General features: G+C 40.7%; 1 protein-coding gene across 1 annotated transcript; it reads right to left on the bottom strand.

The window, feature by feature from the left end:
- Positions 1-10,016: 10,016 nt before the first annotated feature.
- LOC148011807 (ubiquinol-cytochrome c reductase complex 6.7 kDa protein) lies at positions 10,017-24,757 on the bottom strand. Its single transcript, XM_087669996.1, has 2 exons — positions 24,437-24,757; positions 10,017-10,473 (listed from the first exon to the last, which is right to left on the bottom strand). The coding sequence occupies exons 1-2, from the start codon at positions 24,572-24,574 to the stop codon at positions 10,411-10,413; spliced, it is 201 nt and encodes a 66-aa protein (XP_087526122.1). The 5' UTR covers positions 24,575-24,757; the 3' UTR covers positions 10,017-10,410.
- Positions 24,758-25,216: the final 459 nt, after the last annotated feature.

Genomic DNA, 25,216 nt, shown 5'->3' with positions numbered 1-25,216 from the left:
CTCCTAGAAAGGATAGTTCTCCAAAAAAGAAATAGCTTTGCCATATCGCCTTGTAGGCCTTCATATAAAGAAATTTGCCCTTTAGCCCTTGTATATCTCATAGAGATGGCAGATAGACATCTGCTACAAAATTTGTACATGTATTTTATATTGATAGTAAAGATATCTTTTCTTGAATGTCATTGCAGTGTATTTTATTTTCTCTCCTTTTCAATATCTGCAAAAAATAAATTACAAATGTTTGTTAGTTAGAAAGTGAGATCTTGATATACATCTAAGTAGATATAATATGATGTGAAAACTTGCTCGTTTCTTGTCAAGTTGGAATACAAAGGAGCATGGTAGTTCAATGTCTTCATTTTGTAAATCCATCCTCACTTGATGTAGCGTACATGATTTTCTGATCTTTAAGATTGCAATAATATCCTCATTGAACCAAATATCAAGATCCACAATAGGATCCTTGCTGAAATCATTAAGATTCTGGTCTAAAGCAACTAGACTACTACCAACAAAATGCCATCGACTATAGTAAAAGCTAAGGATAAAATTTTGAGTAGTAGTCATATATTTACAAGCTATAGAGTCTTGATCTATCTTACATATAATTTTTTCTTCTGTCCTTGTATCCCATCCTTCATCAACAAATTGTATAATATGATCATATGTTAGTCTCTTCACTGAAAGCATGGTTTTTGTTATTCTTATCTCCATATTAGATAAGAAATCAATAAATATATTAATAGGCATAAATAAAGTAACTTTGCTTAGCCTACTTGAGATATTAGATTTTAGTGCTTTCTGGATCTCAGAAAATATCTTACATCTATAGCCCTCACTAGTAGCTGGACTTGGCAAAGGCCACTCAAAGCTTGAAAAATCTGGCAAAGGAAGGAGTTTTATTGATCCCCATTGGCAACGCCGCATAGGAATAACATAAGAATGGTCATAAAAGAATGTTCCATTCTCTGCAAGCTTTGTCTTCTTTCTACCTCTATACATTTTTTCTCCAATTGAACCATGTATAACATCAATAACATCAATAATAGATTCCACTGGTTGCCATTCCTCAAGATTAGAGGGATAGACATCTACAAGACAAACAAATATTATAATGGAAAAACCTAAACCATGTTTAAAAAAGGAAAAACTTTAAGAATCAAATTCTTACAATTTGGTCTATGCATTGGAAGCTTTGAAGATCCAGGTTTCAAACACAGCTCTCTATGCATGAACACATGTTGCACTAGTACCTCTTTGATACTATTCTTATTTGCTCCAAGCTTAAAATCTCGGATTCTGCCCTTCCAAGCAGAGATAAATGAGCTCTCATGTATTTGCCTTTTTCCACGTTTTGCTTGTTGCATGGTGATCCAACTACCTTTGCTAATGATAGTAGGAATCCATCTTCCATCAGTTTGGAATGAGTTAAACACTGATATGGATGTGATTTGGCAGCTTGGACGCCTTATTGAAGGTCGAATTTCTGTATCCATGGTAGAAGAGAGAGATACATGCACAGAGAGAGAGAGAGAGAGGACTAGGCTATCATAACGGAGGAAAAAACAATAGAGGAATAAAAGAAAGGAGGGAAAAAACTGAGAGCCATGCTTTTCACCAATTTGAATTTCGATTGCATCAGTCATTATCATTAATCTAGAAACATCATTAAATAAAAGTAGCCGAGACTCTATGCCATTAATGCAAAAGATGTCATAATCACGAATATAAGAGACTAAAAATACATAATAAAAATACAAATTCGTAATATTATCATATTTATATATTTTTTGTAAAATAATTTTTTAATTTTTTTTAAATAGAAGTTCCATTACGGAGGCTTTGCTCTTATTGGTCTAGAGCACTCTCTCTCCACATTCTAAAAGGCATTTTCGAGACCTCAAAACTCCCCTAATGCTAAATGACTCATGAGCAACGCATAATTAGAGACTATTATTCTCTCTCTCTCTCTCTCTCTCTCTCTCTCTCTCTCTCTCTCTCTCTCTCTCTCTCTCTCTCTCTCTCTCTCTCTCTCTCTCTCTCTCTCTCTCTCTCTCTCTCTCTCTCTCTCTCTCTCTCTCTCTCTCTCTCTCTCTCTCTCTCTCTTATTGGATTGATCATATAGCTGCTACAATGTCTGTAATCTCAAACTTAATCCTTGTGATCTTGCTTGGCACTTTCCATTCCTAGTTGTTTTTCAATTATATATGTATTTCCTTTGTTTATGCTAACTTTTTCTTGGATTTAAGGAACATGCAAAGTTGCAAATCAATAGGAGCATTAGTTAGAGTCTAAGAGCATTTGCATATTCCAAGGTAGTCCATTATGTGGGAGAGAACAACCAAATTTCCATGACGAGCACATTCCATTTTCATACTTATCATCCTAGCACTTCACATGGACATTTCACTCAACATATCAAGCAAAAGTAACACATGTTCATGATTGTAGCTTTTTATTACTTTATCTAGTAGCATGGCTTTGCCTTGTAAGTAAGCACTAGGCAAGAGACATGCTAAGAGCTATGGATGTTTGCATTTTCACAAAACATGGATAATGCATGACTATCCAAATCTTTCCTCATGTTTAGGTATCACTTGACAACATTATTTAGTTGAATGGCCACGTGAAATTTTGATATGAGAAAGATTTGTCTCTCATATTTTTTATTTTCTTTACAAAATGACACTAGAATGCATATATTGGACCTCATCTTTTTGTGCAAGAAATCACCATTATTTAGGTGAATGATTGTGTAATTTTTATATGAAAAAGGATATTATCTCATATTTTTTGTTTCTTTACAAAATGATACTAGGAAGCCTCTCTTGGATATCGTTTTGTTGTGCAAGAAATCAACACACAAAACAATTGTTGCCTTGGGATCTAGCATGAGAATCACTTGACAAAATTATTACTTGAATGACCATATGCAATTTTGATATGAAAAAGATGTATATCTTACATTTTCTATTTTCTATGCAAAATAATACTAGGATGTATGTCAGATCTCATTTTGTTGTGCAAGAAATCACCACTTAGAACAACTATAAGGTTGGGATGTACCACAAGAAAACAACATTGATGAGTGCTACCATGATGACTTGAAAAGACTTGAAAAATAGCAAGGGTTTGAACAATCATATCTTTTCTTGGATATTTGAAAACTACCATTTAACTAGATCCCATGCATTTTTGTGAATTCAGATGAGTCTCTTTAGGAATCACTTGCACATGATAGATGTCAATGAGTGAGTGTCAAAGTGAGTGCCACATTTGGCCATAACAATGGGCCTTATGTGGGGTAAAGGCGCACACCTACATACTACATGTGGCAAATGCCCATCATCGTCACTTTATTCTTTATTCTTTCAATGACTATTGAAGAAGGGAAGGCCAGTCACACATTGTGACTATTGGAGTTCCCACATATGGTGCCTCTCTTTTGCTCTATTGCTCCATCCATCATAGCTCTTGCTTTGCTCTTACTTTCACTTGTGTGCTTTCATTCGAGCACTACCTTTCAACTAGTATTAGAGCCAAACATTTGAGAGCTTCTTCATCCTTTGCTTCAACCTAGATTCAAAGCTTCGGCTCAAGGTTTCATGGCAGCCATTGTTTCTTTCTCATGAGGTATGCATTGAGTCTTCCCTTCTCCTAGCTTGTTCTAGCTTGCTTCCTACCTATCGAGGAGCTTCTCAAAGCTTAGTTGAGCCTTGTTGAGCACTTATTGAGCTGAGGAGAAACCATTCTATCCATTCTTAGTGGATATGAAGCATGCTATAGAAGTCGTGGACAACTATGGCAACTTGACAGCACTTTCGTATTTTGGTCATAACTTTTGCATACAGTATCCGGTTCAATTCTATAGCTAGAAACGAGTAGCGCGAAGAGAACTACATATCTGAGTACTCATAGAGTTGATTCTATGCAATTTTATGTTCTTTCTTTCACACTTAACAGGTTTGTTTTGGTTTGAATAGCAAACAGTAAATTCCATAATGCATGTTTAATGCTTCAAGGATGCTATCTTAGTGTCCAGATTGTATAGGTATGCTTTTGGAATACTACACTTGATTTGTTTAGAGCTTGATTAGCTTAGTTTTGAAAAGGTTTATTATTGTCATAATAGTTTGAACAACAAACATACAACAGTGAGCTTCATGCTTTAATGCCTATTGCACCTATATGGTATTTTAGGTATGCTACATGTCTACGATGATTTCTAGCATTGATGTATGAGCCCAAATATAGTTATGACATACTTTGATACTTAGATTTGAGCTACATTTGATGTATTTGGGATTTGGTCCATTGCTTTGAGTTTTTATGCTTATTCACTTACAAATATTAAGGCTTTATTTGACATTATGCTCTCAAATATATTTAGATGTGCTTGGGTTTCTTAGGTGCTTTGATGTATATGTCTTAAGTTGTGCTTGCTCATGCATTTTGGCTTTTCTTCCAATGGGAGATGCTTGTACTTACTTGGCAGAGCTTGGTTCTTTGAGACATTGAGACTCTTGGTTCATGTATATGCTCTCTTATATGCTATTGGACGCAATTACCTCTGCTTGTAGGTTGATTTGATTATATATGATTGGGACATTAGTATTTACCTCTGTCAACAGTTTGGCAATGATGTATAGGCTTATGGGATATATGGCTTACTGGCAATTTAAGTTTGTGACAGGCTTTGGTATTAGTGGTCTATGCTTAATCACTACTAGTTACATTCTTTGTATCCCGGTAGCTACTCGAATATCCCTAGTAGTGAGAGCTTGCTTGGATTTTACATTGGTGTACTATCATTATACCCAGTATTTCGAATGATAGTGCTATTTTTCATATTGAAAAGTTTGATGACACAAACTTCAACTAACAAACAAGCTAGGCCTTTGAAAACCAAGAGTGTAAAGCTTGAAGGCATTGATCAAGATACTTGGGATGAGTTGGATGAGCTATGTAAATCCACTATTATATTATCATTGTCAAAACAGGTTTATTTCGATGTTGTGGCATCTGAGGATAATGCTTAGCAGTTATGGGAGAAAATATGTAATCTTTATGACAAGCAAAGTCCTACTTCACATATATATTGGTTAAAACAACTCATGGACCTTCGCATGAAGGAAGAGACTAATGTGTATATGCATTTGAATGAGTTTCATTCGATTTTCAGTCAATCGACTTTGTAGAACATTGAGTTTAAGGATAATCTTCCTCCCTTGTTCTTGCTTATGACACTTCTAGAGTCTTGGGACACTTTTCATACTGCCATGTATGCTAATATGCTTAAGGATGGTTTGAAACTCCAAGATGTTGAGGATGTCGTAATCATAGAGGAGATAAACAAAAAAAATGTGAATGCAGCATGTACTTCTCATGCATTGACTGTTAACATGATGTTAAGAGCAATTATGACCACCATGATAGAGACTTAGAGAGATCTCAGTCTCACGGGTAGTCTCGCCAGTAAGTCTCGTGGTTGTAAGGCCTCTCTTACATGTCATTATTGTGGGAAGCAAGGCCATATTAGGCCATAGTACCATAAGATACATGATGATAAGCGCAAGGAGAAAGGCAAGGGTAAAGTGTAAGATAAGTCTAATTATTGTAGCATTGTTTCTAACAAGTCCAACGTGAAAATTGAGGAGATAAATACCTTGGAGCCTGAGTCTGATGATGATTATATCTTGGCAACTTTTTCCCTTAATATTAGTCAATTGACTAATATCTTGTCCATTTTTTCTCAATGTTGGTTGCTTGATTTGGGGGACTTCTTTTCATGTTACCTCACATAAGGATTGATTCCATTCTTATCGTAGCATGACAAGTCCTATGAGACTAGGAAATGACTTGGCATTGAATATTATTGGTATTGGTGATGTTAGATTGCATTTTGCTTCATGCAATACTTTTGTTTTGCATGGTATATGCCATGTTTTAGCTTTGACCAAAAGCCTACTCTTTACTGGACAGTTGGATGATGTAGTATATCATGTATCTTTTGGTGGTTTCACATGGAAGATTACCCATGGGTATCTCATCTTTGCTCGAGGTGCCAAGGTTGACAATCTCTATCCCTTACTTACATCTAGATCTATTAACCATGTTTTTGTTGTGGCTAACATACCACGTCTTATGGCATCATCACTATGGGCACACGTTCTTAAAAGGAATGAAAATGCTGTCTCGTTTGTAATATCTTTCGTCCCTTTACTACAAATGTTTTGATTCATGTGATCATTGTCTTTATAGCAAACAAATATGTAATTCTTATAATAAGTCTAGCATTACTTACATGGGTGAGCCTTTAGCTCTTGTTTATTCTGATGTATGTGGTCCCATGCCTTGTCAATCACTATGTGGCATGAAGTACTCTGTGAATTTCATCATTGATTATTCTCATAAGGTTTGGGCATATTCCATAAAGCAAAAATCGGATGTATTGGCTATCTCTCAGCATTGGCTTGCTCTTGTTGAAAACCAATCTGAAAAGCCTAAGTTCAAATAATGGGGGTGAATATATCTAAAGAATTTGTGCAGTTTTACGATGAGCAAGATAAACCCCAAAATGGTGTTGCAAAGTGCATGAATAAGATGATAGAGTTCGTAGTATGCTTAGCCAAATAGACTTACCACAATATTTTTGGACTGAGGCAATTACTACTGCCATACCCTTGATAAACAAATCTCCATGCACTACTATTGATTGTCAAGTTATAGAGGGGGTATGTTCTAGAAAGCATCCATCATATGCTCATTTGCATAGTCTTTAGATGTGAGGCTTTTTGCCATGTTTTTTAGGTAAATCAGTGAAATGCATCTTTCTTGGTTATGGAGATTTAATTTAGATGGACTATCACCTATGAGATTCGCAGACTAGGAAGGTCATTCATAGCCATGATATTTTCCGCGAGAAGATACATAAGTAGGCTAAGCAAATAGTTGAGGTCCGCAAAGTGATATTTCAAGAGAAGCCTCATGTTACCATACAGCCAGCTAGACAACCTGTAGTGAATGTTCTAATGGCCCATTATCATGATGTTGGACAGGATGTACATACTCCACAACCTGTTTTATGACCATCTACTAGAGATAGATGTCAGCTTGATTGTTTGCAACCTCCATGAACTATACTACGGTGATAGCTATACTAGTAACCCTTACCTATGATGAGGCCATGTGCAGATTGATTGCAAAGGGTTTTAAGCAAGAGCATGGTATTGACTTTGATGAGAACTTATCTTATGTGGTCAAGATGACTACCATATGCTTAGTACTAGCCTTGGTTATGCATTTAGATTTGGATCTTTATCAGATGGATTTCATACATGGAGACTTGTATTATGAGATTTATATACAACTTAAGGGCAAAAGACAAGAAACACCTAATATACAAGTTGAGAATGAGTCTTTATGGCCTGAAGCAAGCACCTAAGGAATAGTATTATAAATTTGATGCTTTCATGCACTCACACGAATATACACATAATGATATGGATCCGAGTCTCTGTACGAATAAGGCTCATAATGATAGCTTTATTATCTTTGTACTCTATATGGATGATATGTTAATTGCAATGAACTTAAAATAGATTGGATACCTTAAAAAGTCAACTCAAGAAGAGCTTTGAGATAAAGACACAAGACATGTCTCACATATTCTTAGCATGCGCATCACATGAGATTACTCTAAGAGACTCTTTTACTTGTCACAGAAGGCCTAGATATAAGTCCTTAAGCGCTTCCATATACAAGATGTTAAGCCTATTGGGTATCATTTGCCATACCGTGTGAAAGTCAAGTACATCGTCCTATATCAAATAAGCAACAAGCCAAGATAGCCAAGATCCCTTATACATCCATAGTGGACAATTTGATGTATGCCATAATAACCACTTGTCCAAACATAGCATTTACAATGAAGGTTGTGACACATTATATGACTACACCTAACCCCGGTAACACTAAGATGTTGTGAAGGGTATCATGATGTACCTAAAATATATTGAAAATATAAGCATCTACTATGGTGTTCAAGATATTACAATGATGGGTTACATTAACTCTGACTATGCAAAATATACAAATAGTAAGAAGTCCACCTCTAAGCATGTCTTCACTTTTGTTGAAGGTGTTGTTTCTTGGATATCCAAGGTGTAGAAATGTCGACTTTATTGACTATTGAGGTGGAGTATGTTACAAACACTTAGGCTTGCAAGGAGACCTATGGTTAGGCTATCAAATCTTAGTATTACTATTACTCATAAACTACATTTGAATTCTATGAGTGCTATTCAATTGGTCAAGAGTTTAAATCTTCCATGCAAAGACAGAGCACATTGAAGTGTGCTATCACTTCATTAGGGAGGTGGTAAAAGAGAAGTCTGTTGAACTTATAAGATCTCAACTAATGAGAATCCTTATGCAATGTATTATATGTAGTCAAAAATGTGCCACACAATGAGCCTATCTATATAAGGCACCAACAAACTTTCATTTTTCATACAGCTAGTTCTATTGGGTTCCAGCCATGTTAAGTTAACAAGAGCCTCAGTAGGCATCAATAGTGCTATACAGGTAGCCTGCCATACAACAAATTTTTAAGCTTTTGTTTAGCATTCATCCAACAATTTTTTTTAGCCATGTCAAGTTCGTACGTCACATCACTGATTGTTTCACATGTATACTCCATTGAGTGGAAGAACCTTACATTGATGAAAGCAACCAGCTCCATGTTTATATAGACCAGAATGTAATGTACCTACAATGGTCTCTATCTCTTGGTATCGTTTCAACAGGCAGTAGCTTTCCTTTAGCATGGGGCCAGGTCAGGCTCTTGCTGCATGGCAGACTCTATGTTCAAGTTATAAACTTGGTCATTCATCATCTGCATCCCTGGTTAGGAGTGCAATAGGTGGTTTGCTCTCAAGGAATATGATATGGCCAAATACTAGACAAAGGCATGTTCATATTCCCCGTTATACAGACCTCTAGAACAGTAGATAACCAATCGCATCTGGTATCATTGACTAGATATTCATCAGTACTGGAAAACGCCTCTTCGATGGCTGATTTTGACAAGCACTTGAGAGAACTGAACGATTGCAACTATCTTATCTTGTTATAGCTTAGATGAGTGATTAGGAAAAGCACTTGAGAGAACTGGAAGGCAAAATTAAGCCTGCTGGACAAACATTGTGCATGGACAGGATGGAACTTTCAAAGGTGGCACACTACCTTTTCTTGGAAAGCATGGGTATCTCAGCCTAAGAGCAGAGCATATTCAGACATCAAGCATGGTGAGTACACAATACATTATCACTGCCTTTGTATACCACCAATTATATTATTCTGAAATGACACATGATAGGTCAATCATGTAACTTATAACTATTTACGAAAGCAGCCATCTGTCAGCAGAGGCACATGGTAAGTTAATGTTTCAGACTCCCCTGGATCTAGACCCATCTGCCTGCTGTCAGCATACATGCAAGCACATCAATTTTGACACTCCCAAGCATAAGTAAACAAGTAATAACCATGTTTGTGCTCGCTGCAGCAGATAACAAGCCCATAAAATTTGATATTCCCATCACATCACCAAAATTCCCAAGTAAAAGCAGCTCTGCATCAGTAGCTCTCTGCACAGTTAATTTTATATTGCACAAGGGACAAAAGCTTCAGAGACCAGACCGCCACTTTTCTAGCATCATTTATAGTAGACAGAGGAGATTTCTATGCATAAGGCTTGTGTCATAAATATGGCAGCTCTGATTACATAAGCTAGGTTTCTACTTAGCCAACTAGAAGCTTCAGAGACCTAATACTACCTTCGCAAGTTGCACCTTCATATTCTAAATCATCTCAATATTAGAACTCCACAAATCACATGCAAAAATTACCCTAGCGACCACACGACCTCAATGACCAAGCTGGTTAAAAGCCACATTAACTAGTTACTACATATAATAAAACACCATTAAAATCTGGATATTAAGTAATGCAAAGTTCATTAGAACATTATCGCATCATCGTCCTCTCAGAAGCACATCTAGAGAAGATAGTACAACACCACGAAAAGGTAAGCTTGCTTGGATAGAAGAAGGCAGATTATTTAGGACTTCAATGCTTTTAAATTCTACAGTAATGGAAGAATTGGAAATCAGTACAACCTCAGGACACTAGATAAGAGGGCTACAAGCACAGTTTATTAAAACACAGTACTCAAGGGTTAGCGACAGCAGTAACGCTGGATAAGCCTGAATGGTAATGTCATGGCTCATCACTGCCAGACAATGAGTCACCGCAGATATAGTGAATGCTACTACAAAAATGCATGGGTTTGAAGCATATGTGAGCATCATCAGCACCAATCGGTTGACAAAGCCCAAGGCTCATGATTCATGAAGAATTAGGAACTTCCTCCTCGCTCTTTGAAAGCTGCTGCTTGATCCAATCAAAGGGCTGCCACGAAACCAAAAGACTCAAGTCATTAAATACTGTTTAATTAAAGTCAGTCAGCAAGGGAATCTAGAATGTACTCTATAAACTTGAACCGTAGAAAATCTTGCTGCCTTAGATCTAGACATTGTATCTATCTATAGGGTGAAGAGCTGTATAATTGTGATCCTTATCACAAGGGTTGTTGAATTATAAACCATTCCAAGAGATATCATGAACCATGGACTATCGACTATCACTGATACACATCTTATTCAGATCCAAGTACAGACTGTTAGCAGATATGTCAACTCATGTGTGAGTTTGTGCATGCAGGGGCTGGGAACATTATTTAGGATATTTAGGCATTTTTATTTGTGTCATTTTATGGTCATGTTGAGCATTTATTGCTGGCCGACCTGATCATATTGAGGACATTTTCTTTTCCTATTTATTCAGGCTCTTCCTCCTCAACCCGTCACTCACTCTTCATCACTTGTGAATTTGCTGCTGGGGAGAGGAGCCAGTGCCGGTGCCCACGTAGAGCCAATGACTCAATGTTGTATGCACCTGCCTCGTATTGGATATATGGATTCCATTTTCTGAGCATACATCTGAGTTCTCATCTGTATTGTGTTCTTCAGTGTTCTTTCTTTCCCTTTCTCTTTTGTCTTGAGTTTCAGCAGTTTATTACAGCGTATATTCACGCTTCCATTGCTGCTCTACTTCTAAAACAGACAAGTCAAGCTACAGACAAGTTTGCAGTCAATTTTTTGCACACTTTGACTCACTTTCATAACAGATCAACTCAGGATGATGTGGAATTGATTCTGGCTAGCAAATGTTCTATTCATGGACCAAGGTTGACCCACATACAACTTCTTGCAGCATGCTTATGTTTGTCAGCTAATTTTGCATGCAATCTGCTATGCTGTAAAAGCTCAACAGACTATAACTCTAGGAGGAACAAGACCATCAGGTACAGATCTACATGTGAGGTGTCTTGAAACTAATTATAGGCTAATGCAATTACCAGTTCATGATCAGAAACCATAATTTGCAGACAGCAGAAACCCTAATCTCAGCAGATGGAGACCCTAGAAAAGACGTGCTACAAGATTGCTCATTGTCAACCTAGCCATGCTCCACCACTCAGTCTCCAGATGTAGATGAGTGTCTAACAATTGATCCTGGCCATGACCCAGCATTAATAAATATTGTCAATCACTGTTATGGCCTTGCACTCAAGCCCATATTCACCTGTTTACACATTAAATACAATAAGAGCATAATTACCCACATACTTATTTGCCAAACCCTATGCATGCAAGGTCCTCTCCTTCAGTGTTTCCCGTAGTGCAAGGTCCTCTCCTTCAGTGTTTCCCGTAGTCCATTTACTGACAACATTCCCCTTAACAAAAGTTTTCAACCTCAAAAACTATACTTGGAAACTATCTTTCAATGGTGCTTACTCTCCCACATAGAGCTCTCCTTAGGAGTCAAGGCCATCTTTCCACTTAACTAGGCACTCCTAATAAACATTACACCTAGTTCTCTTTTCTGGAGTTTACAAGATTTTCTCTAGTACATGTGGAAACAATTGTGCATCAATGAGCTCAACTAACTCACTTGAGAGAAGAGTACCCAAATCACCTAGGTTGTTTTTAAGTTATATGAAATATTAAACCCACTTTCCTCATAACAAGCAATTGAAGTTTGCAAGCCATACTAAGTACTAACTGGAGGTACTCTCATTCTACAAACATGAGGCATTCTCTGATGTCAATCAGGGTAGGCTCTTGTTTGTGATCTTTCAACTCTCTTACACAGCTTTTTGCAAGTATTAACATTTCATTCACCATCTTCCAAAAAATCTTTAGCTGCTTGAACCTCCTTTGTACTCCTGCTACATAGGGAGCTCATAAGCAGACTATACCCCATGGGAGAGCACTTCACACTATTATATAAAAACTCTCCTATAAGTAAACATTCTTTCTAATTAGTTTGCAATTTACTTGCATATGCTTGTAGCATATCTACAAGGTCAATGACTCTAGATAGATACGAAACATTAGAGCACATGAGAGAGGGAACTTGCCTAAGAGGGCTAGGTGTCCTACATGCCAAAATGGGCATGGGCATAGCATCTAATATCCCTCTTATCGACTTAGTGATAAGGCTCATGCAAGAGATGACCATGCAAAATGTGTGAGAGTGCGCTGCGGAAGAGGGAATAAGAACACGGAGGGAGAGAGAGAGAGAGCAGAAAATAAGGAAGAGAAATCTGTACTGACTGAAATGAATGCTGAATACACTGAAATGGACTGATCAGTCCCTGCACGCAGCCCAAAGCGTCAGTGAGGGCACCAGATCAGGCTGATGATGATGGCAGCACCACCACAGGGGAGGAGTGTCGGAATCTGCAAGAAGACAAGTGACAAAGTGGGGAGGGGGGCTGCCAATAAATAGGCAAAAGGACAAACCCTAACCCTAACCCTAAAATGGGCGCAAACCCTAAAAATGCCCTAAAATGGGCGCCCCACAACAGTGACCAAAAAGTGGCCGAGCAGCCAGTGGCTGCCCACTAAAAGAGGCCAAAAAGAAATACACATCCTAAGACAGCCAGTCAAGAGTGACTAGCCTTCCCCATCATAACACATGACAGACATGTCAGAGCTCCTAATGTCCTCGTCTGACTCAAACTGAGGCTCACAAGCAGGAGATGACAAGGCATGACAAACATAACTGCTAACACCCCCTCTCAGATCCTGGATGTGGCTGAAGGCCGAAGAGGAAATAGATCCTGGGGTGGCAAGAGGAATGCCAATGTCGATGAAGTCCGTCGATGTAGACTGCCGCTGAAGGAGCTCCTCACGATCCTGGGAATCCCCCTCTAAAACACTAGGGGCCAGGGAATCCACAGCCGCATCACCGAGATCGTCCCCCTTTGAAAGGGATGGGGGGTACGAGGGAACCACCAGAGGAGAAGGTGGGGGATGGGAAGAAACCTATGGAATAGAAGGTGCACAAGCGGGAACGGGTGTAGCAATAGACTGCCTCGGAGGACCCTACATCAAAGAAGGGGAATGGAGCCTGTAAAGCCCGGTCTCCTGCCAACCTGTAGATAAGACAGCTCCTGTAAGAGAAACCTCAATAACAACAGCATGGTCAGTGAAGATCACTCGTGTGCCAAGCCTCGTAAGGCCATAAACTGAGAGGAGGGGAAGGCCCAAATCCGGAACATGTAGGGCCTGTGAAAAGGAGCTCGAAGGTCGGTCGGTAAACAAAGGCAATGTGCCAACACCACTAATAGGCACCGATAAAATGCCACCAACAGTGACTGAACCCTCTGATTGACGGAGATCCTGTAACAAATCACCTCGGGGAGTCATATGACTCGAAGCACCACTGTCCACTAACCAAGGCTGCGCAGAAGACACTGCAGCCACGGAAAAAGAAGGATCCTCCTCCAAAGCATGGATATGAAGGAACACTGACTCATGGGTAACAGTTGGTGTAGAGGTAGAAGAAGGCTCCGATGTAGATCCACCCTTCGCTCCCGGACGAAGGTGAGGGTACTTCTTCCAGCATTTCTCCTCGGGATGTGTCCCTTTCCCACAGTGTGGGCACTTCAGGCTCTCTGAATCTGAGTCAGAGCCTGAAGAACTGTCCTTCTTCTTAGCCTTTGACTTCTGTTTCTTTTTCTGTCCTCCCGAACCTGCAACAAAGGCTCTAGTGGAGTCGGATCCACTAGCACTGACCTCTCTAAGTCGCTCGTCATGCTCCAAGACAAGCGGAGATAGCTCCTCCCATAGAAGCTTCTCACGCGTCCTCGATGTAAGAAGGCTGGTGTAGAAGACATCAAACCGAGGCGATGGCAGTTGAGTCAAAAGAATCATAGCCATGTCTTCAGAAGATATCGTCTGACCGAGGGATGCAAGCTCATCCCTCATATCCTGTAATCTGTTGATGTGGTCCTTCATGGAAGGACTATCATCAATAGCGAGCATCCGCAACTTCTTTTCGAGAGATATCCGGTGGGCAAACGTCTTCTGATGGTAGAGAGACGCGAGCTTTCTCCACACGTCTGCTGCAATCTTCAACCTGTGAACATGAACAAGGACAAAATCCTGCAAACTCAGAAAGAGGAAAGATTTGGCTCTAGAATTGAGCCGATCCCATAATGTTGCACGATCCATAGATGTCCCATCTGCGGGATCCACCTTAGGCCAGGGAATAGGAATAGAAACAAGCTCCCAAAGATCGGAGGAGTCCAAGATACACTCCACCTTGCAGGATCATAGAGAAAAGTTGGAGCCATCCAACCGGTCCTCTTTGGGCAGCTGAGGAAGTACAGGTACCTGTACAGGGGGTACCAAAGGCTGCATCTTCGGCCCACTGGAAGGGGCTCGCCGAGATACATGAATAGAAGGGGGACGGGAAAGAGGAATAGACTCCGGACGACGGTCCTCGTGATAGAAATCACACCTCCGTTCAGATGAGTATCGAGACAAAAGCTCATCATCTGAGTCATCAAAGCCCGTAAACTGATGAGAAGACATCTTCGATATCTGCAAACACCAAAATACAACAAGGGAAGGTTGCCAGTGCCGAAACACAAACACCAGAAGCTCGTGAGCTGGCCACCTTGCACAGAACGCAAGGATGATGTCAAACGCAAATGCTAACGATGCAATCACCACAGAAAAACAGCCTCCTGCCTCAAAACGCCAGTAAGGAAGATGTCGCCCAGCTGTTGGGGAGGCCACCTTGCTGAAAACGCAAGCAGGAAGAGGTTGTTGATGACGTGGCAGCCACTGGAGAAGACGCTAGCAGCAAACGCAAATATTTGGGACCTCCTGGAAGGGCCGCCTTGGCTGTTGGGGATGACGCCAATAGCAAACGCAAAGATGTGACACCAAAACAGGCCGCCTTGATCAAGAAGATGGTGCAGAAGGTGACGTCTCAGCTGTTGGAAACGTCTTGACCAGCAAACACAAAGTTGTGGGTGTTCTCCCGCGTAAATCTCAGCTCCATGTACTCTCCTTCGGCTCTAATACCATGTGAGAGTGCGCTGCGGAAGAGGGAATAAGAACACAGAGGGAGAGAGAGAGAGAGCAGAAAATAAGGAAGAGAAATCTGTACTGACTGAAATGAATGCTGAATACATTGAAATGGACTGATCAGTCCCTGCAGGCAGCCCAAAGCGTCAGTGAGGGCACCAGATCAGGCTGATGATGATGGCAGCACCACCACGGGGGAGGAGTGTCGGAATCTGCAAGGAGACAAGTGACAAAGTGGGGAGGGGGGCTGCCAATAAATAGGCAAAAGGACAAACCCTAACCCTAACCCTAAAATGGACGCAAACCCTAAAATGGGCGCAAACCCTAAAAATGCCCTAAAATGGGCGCCCCACAACAGTGACCAAAAAGTAGCCGGCAGCCAGTGGCTGACCACTAAAAGAGGCCAAAAAGAAATACACATTCTAAGACAGCCAGTCAAGAGTGACTAGCCTCCCCCATCATAACACATGACAAACATGTCAGAGCTCCTAATGTCCTCGTCTGACTCAGACTGAGGCTCACATGCAGGAGATGACAAGGCATGACAAACATGACTGCTAACAGAATGTACATACTACATTGTAACATGTTAATAGTCTAAGAATTCAAGGTTCAGCACAATGTCTCATTTCATAAAAGTGCAAGGTATATAGCACAATGTCTTGTATTCGTATTCCGTATTCCTTTTGTTTCCAAGAAGAGAGGCATGTTAGCAGTTCAAACAACTCACTTCTTATATATCCTGCTCCCTCATTCAAATCATCACCACCTACAAGTTCTGTGGAGAGAGGGAGCCAATGCTAGAGACTCACCGTTGTACCTATCATTCTTGTGTTTGGTATATGGATTCCATTTCCCGTGTACATCTCTAAGTTCCCTTCTTTTGCATTGTTCTTCTGTATTCTTTCTCTTCTATCTTGTGTTCAGCAATTTATTTCTCTATGCTTCCATTGCTGCACCACTTCTAACATGGTATTATATTGCAAGATCTAGGTTCACGTTGCGATTTTTCTATTGAATAAAGGTCTATGTTCTCCCTACTAATCAGGTCTGCGTTTTTCACTCTGCGCCTAGGTTCCAACCAGCAATCATCAATTTTCTGCATTAAGTACTCCACCAACCTGCATTTTTCATTTTGTGCCCCTAACCATGGTTGGGCGACTATTTGTACATGCCATTTTTTCGGTTTCTCGTAGCTTTTGACTGGTTTTTCTTCATTTTGCAACAGTCAGCCCTCGTTTCTAATCAAATTTTTGGTAGCATTGCATGTAAACTCTTATTTTGTGAAGTGTTTGCTGTTGGTTTGGCTGTATTCTCTCTCTATACATCTTCTATCGTCTATATTCTCTTCTTGTCCTCTCCCAATGGCTCCTCCATGCACTTCTACCGATGATGAGTTACATGGACCTCACTATCTTACATGGAGTGCTATGATGAAAGCCTGGTTTGTGCAAAAGCGGATTTGGTACATTGTATGTGGAGCTATTCCTTAGCCTCAACATTCTTTTCCTCTTCCCAAAGATTTTGATGAGAACCATGAGAAAGCTGTGCTTATATGGGTTTCGGACGATGCACATGCTTATTCTACACTACTTTTGTGTATTTCTAAAGAAGTTCTACTGGCAATTACCTCCTACAAGACATCTCTTGAAGTATGGTCGAAGCCTCAAATGCTCTACGAGGTACCTTTCCCCCGTGCGTATAGAGGCCCTTTACGAATAGCTTCAACAGATGAAGTTTGAGCTAAAGGACACCATTCAATCATTTTTTCTCGCCGTTACACATGTACAGGACCAACTTCGACACATGCAGTCTACCCTTCCAAAGGCACATCTAGTGGGAACGATACTCTACATGCTCCCCCCGAAGTTTGATGGAGTGGCCAATGCTTTGCAAGCACAAACATTCTCTACACCTGTGAGCTTTATGTTAGCACTCATGTTTGTTATGCCTTGTCATCTCCTACCTGTGAGCCTCAGTCTGAGTCAAACCAGGACTTTAGGAGCTCTGACCTATCTATCACTTGTTTTGACGGAGAAGGTAGCTCATTCTAGAGCACTCAATTTATTGCATTTAACTGCATTTTCTCCTCCAATCAAGATTTTATGTGCATTTTCCAAGGCAGTTTCTGCATTCTTCAACCTGCCTCACTTGTTGAATATTGTCTACCCTTTCTGAAACTTTTCTAAGCATTTCTAGCATTTTTACCAACATTGAGTGCTGGTTGGACATATTTTTTGCTCCAAATTTCAAGTTGGCCAATTTTTGGGATTTTTGGCTATTTATAGCCATTTCCCACTTGGCTATCAGTTAAATTATCATCTTCCCTCCTTCCTTGGCGGGTGTACACTCCGACTCTGTCATCTTCCTCTGTCTTCAATGCTGCCACCATCATCAGCTTGATTTGGTGCCCTCACTGGCGCTATGGGCTGCATGCAAGGACTAATCAATCCTCCCTTTGTATTCAGCATTTGTTCCTTGTTTAGTGCAGGTTTCTTTTCTTCTTCTCTTGCAGATTGTCTCTCTCTTTCTCTGTGTTCCAGTTCCTTCTTCCATTGTGCACTCTCACAAGGTATCAGAGCATGGTATCATTGCCTAAGAGCGACACAGAGCCGATTTCTCGCAAAGGAGACCAACCCAAATTGCTAGGCAGTCTTGCCACATCAGCGTTTTGCTGAAAACGCAGCTTTTGCTAGGTGGCATCAGCTTTTCTTGTGCCAAGTACTTGTTTTGTTGCCCACTTCATCTCCTACTGGAGGCAACAGTCTTCTGCTGCAAACACAGTGTTCCTTGGTCAAGCAAACAGCTCTCCTCAACAAATGCACATAGTCCACGTGCAGGTGACAATCTATCTCCCCTAGGCAGTCCCTCTACATCAACTTCCTTGTGATCCTGTAGTTGTTTCCTCCTGTTTCAAGGCTGTCTACCGCCAAAACGCAGATTTCTTATGGGCCTCTTGCAGGATATGAAGATATCTTATCACCAATTCTTTGCTAGCTTGAGAGGATAAGGTCTCTTCCTTTCTTTGAGAGATGGAGATATTTTCGTACTAGTTCACGCGACAACTGGAGGTCACCTAGTCCGTTTGTACAAGATCCCTCTCCTCCCCATTCTCTCCATGTTTCACAAAAGGCTCGTTCTGCTGGCCTTCATATGCCTTTCATTGCACCCTCTATCCAAGTGCCCATACTCTCTTCTTTGCCCAAAGAAGACCGGCTTGATGGTTCCAACTACTTGCTTTGGTTGTATAAGGTGGAGTGTTATCCTTGATACCTTCAATCTTTGGGATTTGTTACCCACCCTATTCCCCGTCCAGTGGAGGATCCCACCATTGGATCATCGAAAGATCGTGTGCCTATCACCCAGGTGGTGATACTTTTTGCAGTTGCTTTCTTTATTTACTTATATAAATATTTTATTTTTATTTTCTTTAGTTGTTGTTGCTTTTTATCCCCAAAGTTCTCTTGGATTAAACTCGGATCTTTGCATGGCCAAAAGAGACAGTTACTGGGACAATTTGGACTAATGGTTTGTTTGAGCCTTGGGACCAGATTGAATGGGCACTGAAGAATAGAATGCCAGTGGATTGGGACTGTGTGCTTAGCCACTAGAGATGATGCAAGACAATGAGCCTGGCCAAGACAAAAGATACACATGTGAGAATACCCACAGAATAGAAGTCACCGTAACCGAGCCACATTACACTTTTTGATGTGGTTGCAATGATAAAAGTTGCTCAAAACGACTTGAGGAATGCAAGGGTCGCCATTCCTAAAATTTAGGGAGTTACTATTTTTGGACCCCAAAATTTATTCACGTCATTATCTTCGATTTTGTACGAGGATTAATTCTCTGGTTTGTGCCGAGGTCAAATTTTGCACCGATCATGGAGAATTTGAGACCAAAAAATTTAAATGGGAAAATTGTTACGTATATGCCATGTGTCACAATTTGGGCACAAATTCCCAAAAGAGAGAGAGAGAGAGAGAGAGAGAGAGAGAGAGAGAGCAGCAATGCTAAATGCAAGAGGGACACATCAGAGCGTGAAATTCTTTGGAGGGGATGAGGGCAGATTGCTACAAGTACATCAGCTATGGAGAGTACTTCGTCGTCTCTGACTCATGTACGAAGTTCTGTGTTTTCTTTGATCTTCTGCTGAGGACAAAGGCTCACTGTCCAAGTTCAGGAGCATTGATTGCTTCTCCAATGCAAAAACTAAAGAAAGTGATGACCACGCCACACAAGAACAGTGTTTTCAGCTCTGATTTAGCGTTGTTTGTGGGACTGTTTTGCTGCTGGAATGATGCCAGGGTTAAAGGGTTTGTAGTCCAGCTGGTATGGGACAAATCTAGAATGAAATACGACTAAGAACAGATCAAGAAATAGGTGAAAAACAATAAATACAGAGTTCTGCATATTGCAATTCTGCACTTGAATTATTGAGTTACGGTCACAGAAAGTGATTTCCAACTTGGGATTTGTTCTAGATATGTTGTACTGTCCTTATGCAGCTGAAATTTACTCAAAAAAGATGAAAGCCAACTGTTCACATATCCAAAACAACAGCCTTCTACAGCAGCCTTCTTATATCAAGGACCCGTGAGAAGCTTCTATGGAATGAGCTTGCCTACTTGTTTTGGAGTATGATGAGCACGTCAAAGAGGTAGCTAGTGGATCCACCTCCACCAAAGCTTTTATTGCAGGTTCAAGAAGGGGGACACAAAAGAAAGGGAAGTCACTGGCTAAAAGACGAGAGTTTTTCAAGTTTTGACTCCGATTCGGAGAAGCCTAAAAGCCCATATTGTGGGAAGGGGACACATCCAGAGGAGAAATCGTGGAACAAGTAACCTCATCTTTGTCTGGGAGTGAAGGATGGAGCTAAAACATCCGAGCCTTCTACCTCTATTTAAGCAGTTACCCATGAGTCAATGTTCCTTTATATTGTTGACTTGGAGGAGCCTCTTCAACGGTTGCCTCATCTTCTGAGAGGCCTTGGCTGGTTGATAGTGGAGCTTCTAGTCATATGACTGCACGAGGTGATTTGTTGCAAGATCTATGCCCTTTTAAGGGTTCAGCAACTGTTGGTGACATTGTTCAATGCCTATTTGTGGTATTGGCACTTTGCATTTATTTTCCGACCGTGCGTCAAGGCCCCTTTCACAGGCTCTTTATGTTCTAGACTTGGGCTTTCCACTCCTCTCAATTTATGGCCTTACAAGGCTCGGTCCCTGGGTTGTCTTCACCAATGAAGTTGTTTGCATTGAGGATTCTTCTACAGGGGAACCACGACAGGTTGGCAAGAGAGCGAGCTTTACAAGCTCCGTTCCCCTTTTTTTATGCAAGGTCCTCTGAGGCAATTGTCTATTGCTACACCCGTTCCCACTTGTGCACCCTCTTATCCACAAGCTCCTTTCCATCCCCCACCCTATTCTCTGATGGTTCCCACGTACCCCCCATCCCTTTCAGAGGGGGACAATCTCAATGATGCAACTGTGGATTTCAAGGCTAAATTGTTTTAGAGGGGACTTTCGAAGATCACAAGGAGTTTCTTCATCAACAATCTTTATCGACGGACTTCATCGACATTGGCATTCCTCTTGCCACCCTAGGATCCATTTCTTCCTTGGCCTTCCGCCACATCCAAGATCTGAGAGGAGCTGTTAGCAGTCATATTTGTCATGCCTTGTCATCTCTTGCTTCTGAGCCTCAATCTGAGTCAAACGAGGACTTTAGGAGCTCTGACTTGTCTATCACTTGTTTTGACTGAGAAGGTAACTCATTCTAGAGTACTCGGTTGATTGCATTTCAATGCATTTTCTCCTCCAGTCGGGATTTTATGTACATTTCCCGATGCAATTTTTGCATTCTTCAACTTGTCTCACCTATTAAACATTGTCAACACTTTTCATGATTTTTTTTTAGCATTTTTGGCATTTTTACTAGCATTGAATGCTGGTCGGACATATTTTTTGTCCCAAATTTCAGATCATCTAGTTTTTGGGGATTTTGACTATTTATAGTCATTTCCCACTTGGCTGCTAGTTAGATTATCATCTTCCTCCATCTTCAGTGCTGCCATCATCATCAGCCTGATCCAATGCCCTCACTGACGCTAGGGGCTGCAAACAAAAATTGATCAATCCTCCCTCTGTATTCAGAATTTGTTCCTTATTCAGTGCAGGTTTCTTTTCTTCTTCTCTTGCAGATTGTGTCTCTTTTTCTCTATGTTCAAGTTCCTTTTTCCGTGGCGCACTCTCACACTTTACACATATATCCTTAATGTTGCATGAGCATAAGGCATCTTTGCATTTATAAGGGAGGCTTCCATCTCATTATGGAGGTTCCAATGAGGCTTTACAGTTTTCGAGAGAGGTGACAAAAAGAAGTTGAAGGCCCAGTGTTATCACTATAGTAAGAACGAACACTTGCGAAAGGACTACAAGGAGTTAGCAGCCTTATGGAAAAGGTAGAAAATGAAGAAGCAAGATGCAAACTCCTCCAACAAGTCATCCTCTTCTTCAGACTCTTAACTCTAATTCTCCAACCAAGGGAAAGTCCAAGGCATAGCAAGGATCCTCTTCTTCAAACCACGAGAAGGACTTGACTATCCCTTCCTCTACTACTTTCTAGTCCAAGTGATGCGATCATCCCTCACGACTTTCTAGTGCAAGAGAGGAAGTGTGAAAGAGTGGTGAGATTGAGCAACTGAGCCTCACCTATACAGGTATACAAGTATGCAGGTTCTAGAGAGGGACATCCCTAACACATTAACCGCAGTCTAGTGGGTTTAAATCCTAGAGTTGGGATTGATATCCAAGTTTATGATGAGTTGTTTCTTTGACAGAAAGCAGGATTGGCTCCTAGTCCAAGCTCACATGAAGGGACATTTCGACGGTCTTAGCCAAAGGCGAGGAATCCATGGTCACGTATGTTTAGAGGCATTTTTGGCACACTGATCTTGTATGCTATTGCAACATTGTTGACAAACACAGAGATCTATTATGACTCTTCTCTATTTTCTAGAGTTGATACGATCAACATCAACATCAAGCTCTCTCCAAGGCACCTTGGTGGTGGCTTGATCACCCACTACTTGGGTATCCATGGTTCTACTTTGGTGGATTTATGTTGAATGAACTACGATGAGTCATTATCATTGTATCATTATATTGTATCAAATCACCCATGATCTAAGAGAGGATGTTAGCAATTCAAACTACTCATATGTGAGTCGTGCATGGCTAGGGTATTTAGGCAGTTTATTATGGTCATTTTATGCTTATTAGGACATTTTGCGCTGACCGACCAACAGTAAATGTAAGTCAACCTGCAGCTATTTGACATTATTTTCTTTTTTATATATCCGACTCCCTCCTCATTCAAGTCATCATCACCTACAAGTTCTGTGGAGAGAGGGAGCCAGTGCCAATGCTTAGGAGCCAAAGACTCATTGTTGTACGCTTTATTCTTGCGTTTGGTATATGGATTCCATTTCTCGAGTACATCTCTAAGTTCTCTTCTTTTGCAGTGTTCTTTTATTTTCTTTTTCTTCTCTCTAGTGTTCAGCAATTTATTTCAGCACTTTGTCTATGCTTTCATTGCTACACTACTTCTAACAAGACATTCCATTGATAACCACCTCATTTAAAAGAGACCAAGTAATAAAATAATACAACCATGTATAGGAGAGCAATCATATCATAGAAGCAAGCAACACCCCAAAAAACACATCTTAGTAGTGCCCAAAACTTGAAATGGCTTGGGATGCCTTGAACACATTGTCCCAACAAAACTATTCCCCTTATTTGCAATAGCACCAAGTGATATCTCCTTTTCTCTTGTTCATGAAGTTGTGATTTTAGAGTGGAAATCTGGTGTACTAAGAGTTACATTCACACTTTCCTCTTTTACCTTCAAGTTTTTCAAAAGACAATTCTCCTTGCAATACATCTACTGAATAGTCCACAAAAGCTTCTAGTTATTCTTGGCATAAAGCAGCCCATCCTGAAATTTTGAAACATTGTTCCATGTATATATACTTAGGTTCAGCCCACCCACTTGCAAGGGAAATATATATTATATAATTACAAGTTCTTCCTATACAGATCCAAAACATTTGCCTTTTTCATATCCTCTCCCATTTGTTGGGGAGATATTTAGTCTCCTTCCAAAGTCTTTTATTTGCTATTGCCCTCAAGATTTGAAGCTTTTTGCCTAGTATGAAAGACCCATCAACTTCTGAGATTGAATCCACATTTATAGAGAAACAACTTTCATTGCATTCCTTCAACTGAATCAGTGTTTTGTTTGCCACAAAATTGGCTGAAATAAATGTTCTTGTTCTTGTTTCATGAAGTTACAACAGATTTTTAATCAAAGAAGTATGCTATTCTTGTCAATGCAAGCTGAAAGGCCTGCCCGTTAGCAGTCCAGCTTTGATTCATGGAAGGTTCTGACACGTACTTCTTTGATAAACAACTCAGTGAAGGCATCAAATTTAGGTTGAAGATATGTTTGCATGCTACAAGGAACCATTGATGACAGCTACCAACGTGAACGACAATGGAATACGAGCAGTTTACAGTGTCCTTTGAATAATTAGGTTCGCATTTAGGCTTGTGAGCTATCCTATCTGCGCATAGGAGAAATGGCAGTGTAACTCTTGGGGGCTCTGTAGGCTGACATTTGGGGGGAGGTGCCCACTTGTGTGTGTTTTGGTCTTGTTTTTGTCGTAATTACATTATCCCCCAAAGAAAATACACGAAAAAATACCCTACTTACTTCTGTGCACTTGAACTAGAAGGAGATCCAACCATGGGTGATGACAGACTCTGGATTAAAATCCCGTCAACAGAAAATCCGTGACTTATTTCAAAAAAACAGAGATCTAGAGAGGAAAGAGACGCAGATGGAGAGGGGGAAACCTGAACCATCCACAGGGCACCCACAAAGAAGGTGGAGCCCCAGAGAGCGGCGGAGGTGATGTCAGTCGACTGAGGGCGGATATAAGCAGGGATGAAGGAAAGCAGGGAAGATACACCACGTCTCGTCGCAGAAGCCATCGCTAAAAATCTGTGTATGAAATCTCTCTCTCTTTCTCTGTGTCCGTCTGTGCCTCTTCTTCTTCTTCTTCACAAGACGCCACCTCACGAATTTCTCTCCTCCGGTTTTGGCCCCTTCGGCGCGGACCCAAATGTAGACCAGGCTGCCTTAGCGCGTGTGCATATTTGGAATCTAGGGTTAAGGACTCAAAGGAGTCTATTGATTCTTAGAACACCCATTTGGTGAGAATCCCTCCACACACAAGTGCATGGGCTTGCAGTGGAGGGTCCATCGACTTCCATGTCCATTGTCTATGCACAAGTGAATATTTGCACTTGACCCTCTCAAATCTAGCCAAGATGAGAAGAGAGAACATAGGGGTAAGGTGAGAGTAGTTAGTGTATTAGGGGTTGTGCCCCCCCCCCCCCCCCCAAAAGGTTGCAGACCATCACCCTAATAAATTGACACTTTGAGACAGGACATATGCAAGTGAAATTGGCTTGCGTCAATTCACATAGCAATAGTTTTCATTGTGTGGTTGTAGTTGCTGACTTCACATATGAGAAAAAAGGGACTCTACCCAATCAATTCGATACCCTCTAAAAATGAGGGTACTTTGTCAACTCTATGGAGCAAATCTACATTGATGGTTTTGAATGGCT

The sequence above is a fragment of the Lygodium microphyllum genome, chromosome 28 (genome assembly GCF_053477565.2).
Source record: "Lygodium microphyllum isolate KBCC chromosome 28, Lygodium_microphyllum_v1.1.10, whole genome shotgun sequence".
NCBI lineage: Eukaryota > Viridiplantae > Streptophyta > Polypodiopsida > Schizaeales > Lygodiaceae > Lygodium > Lygodium microphyllum.
This window is presented reverse-complemented; position numbering and strand designations above follow the sequence as displayed.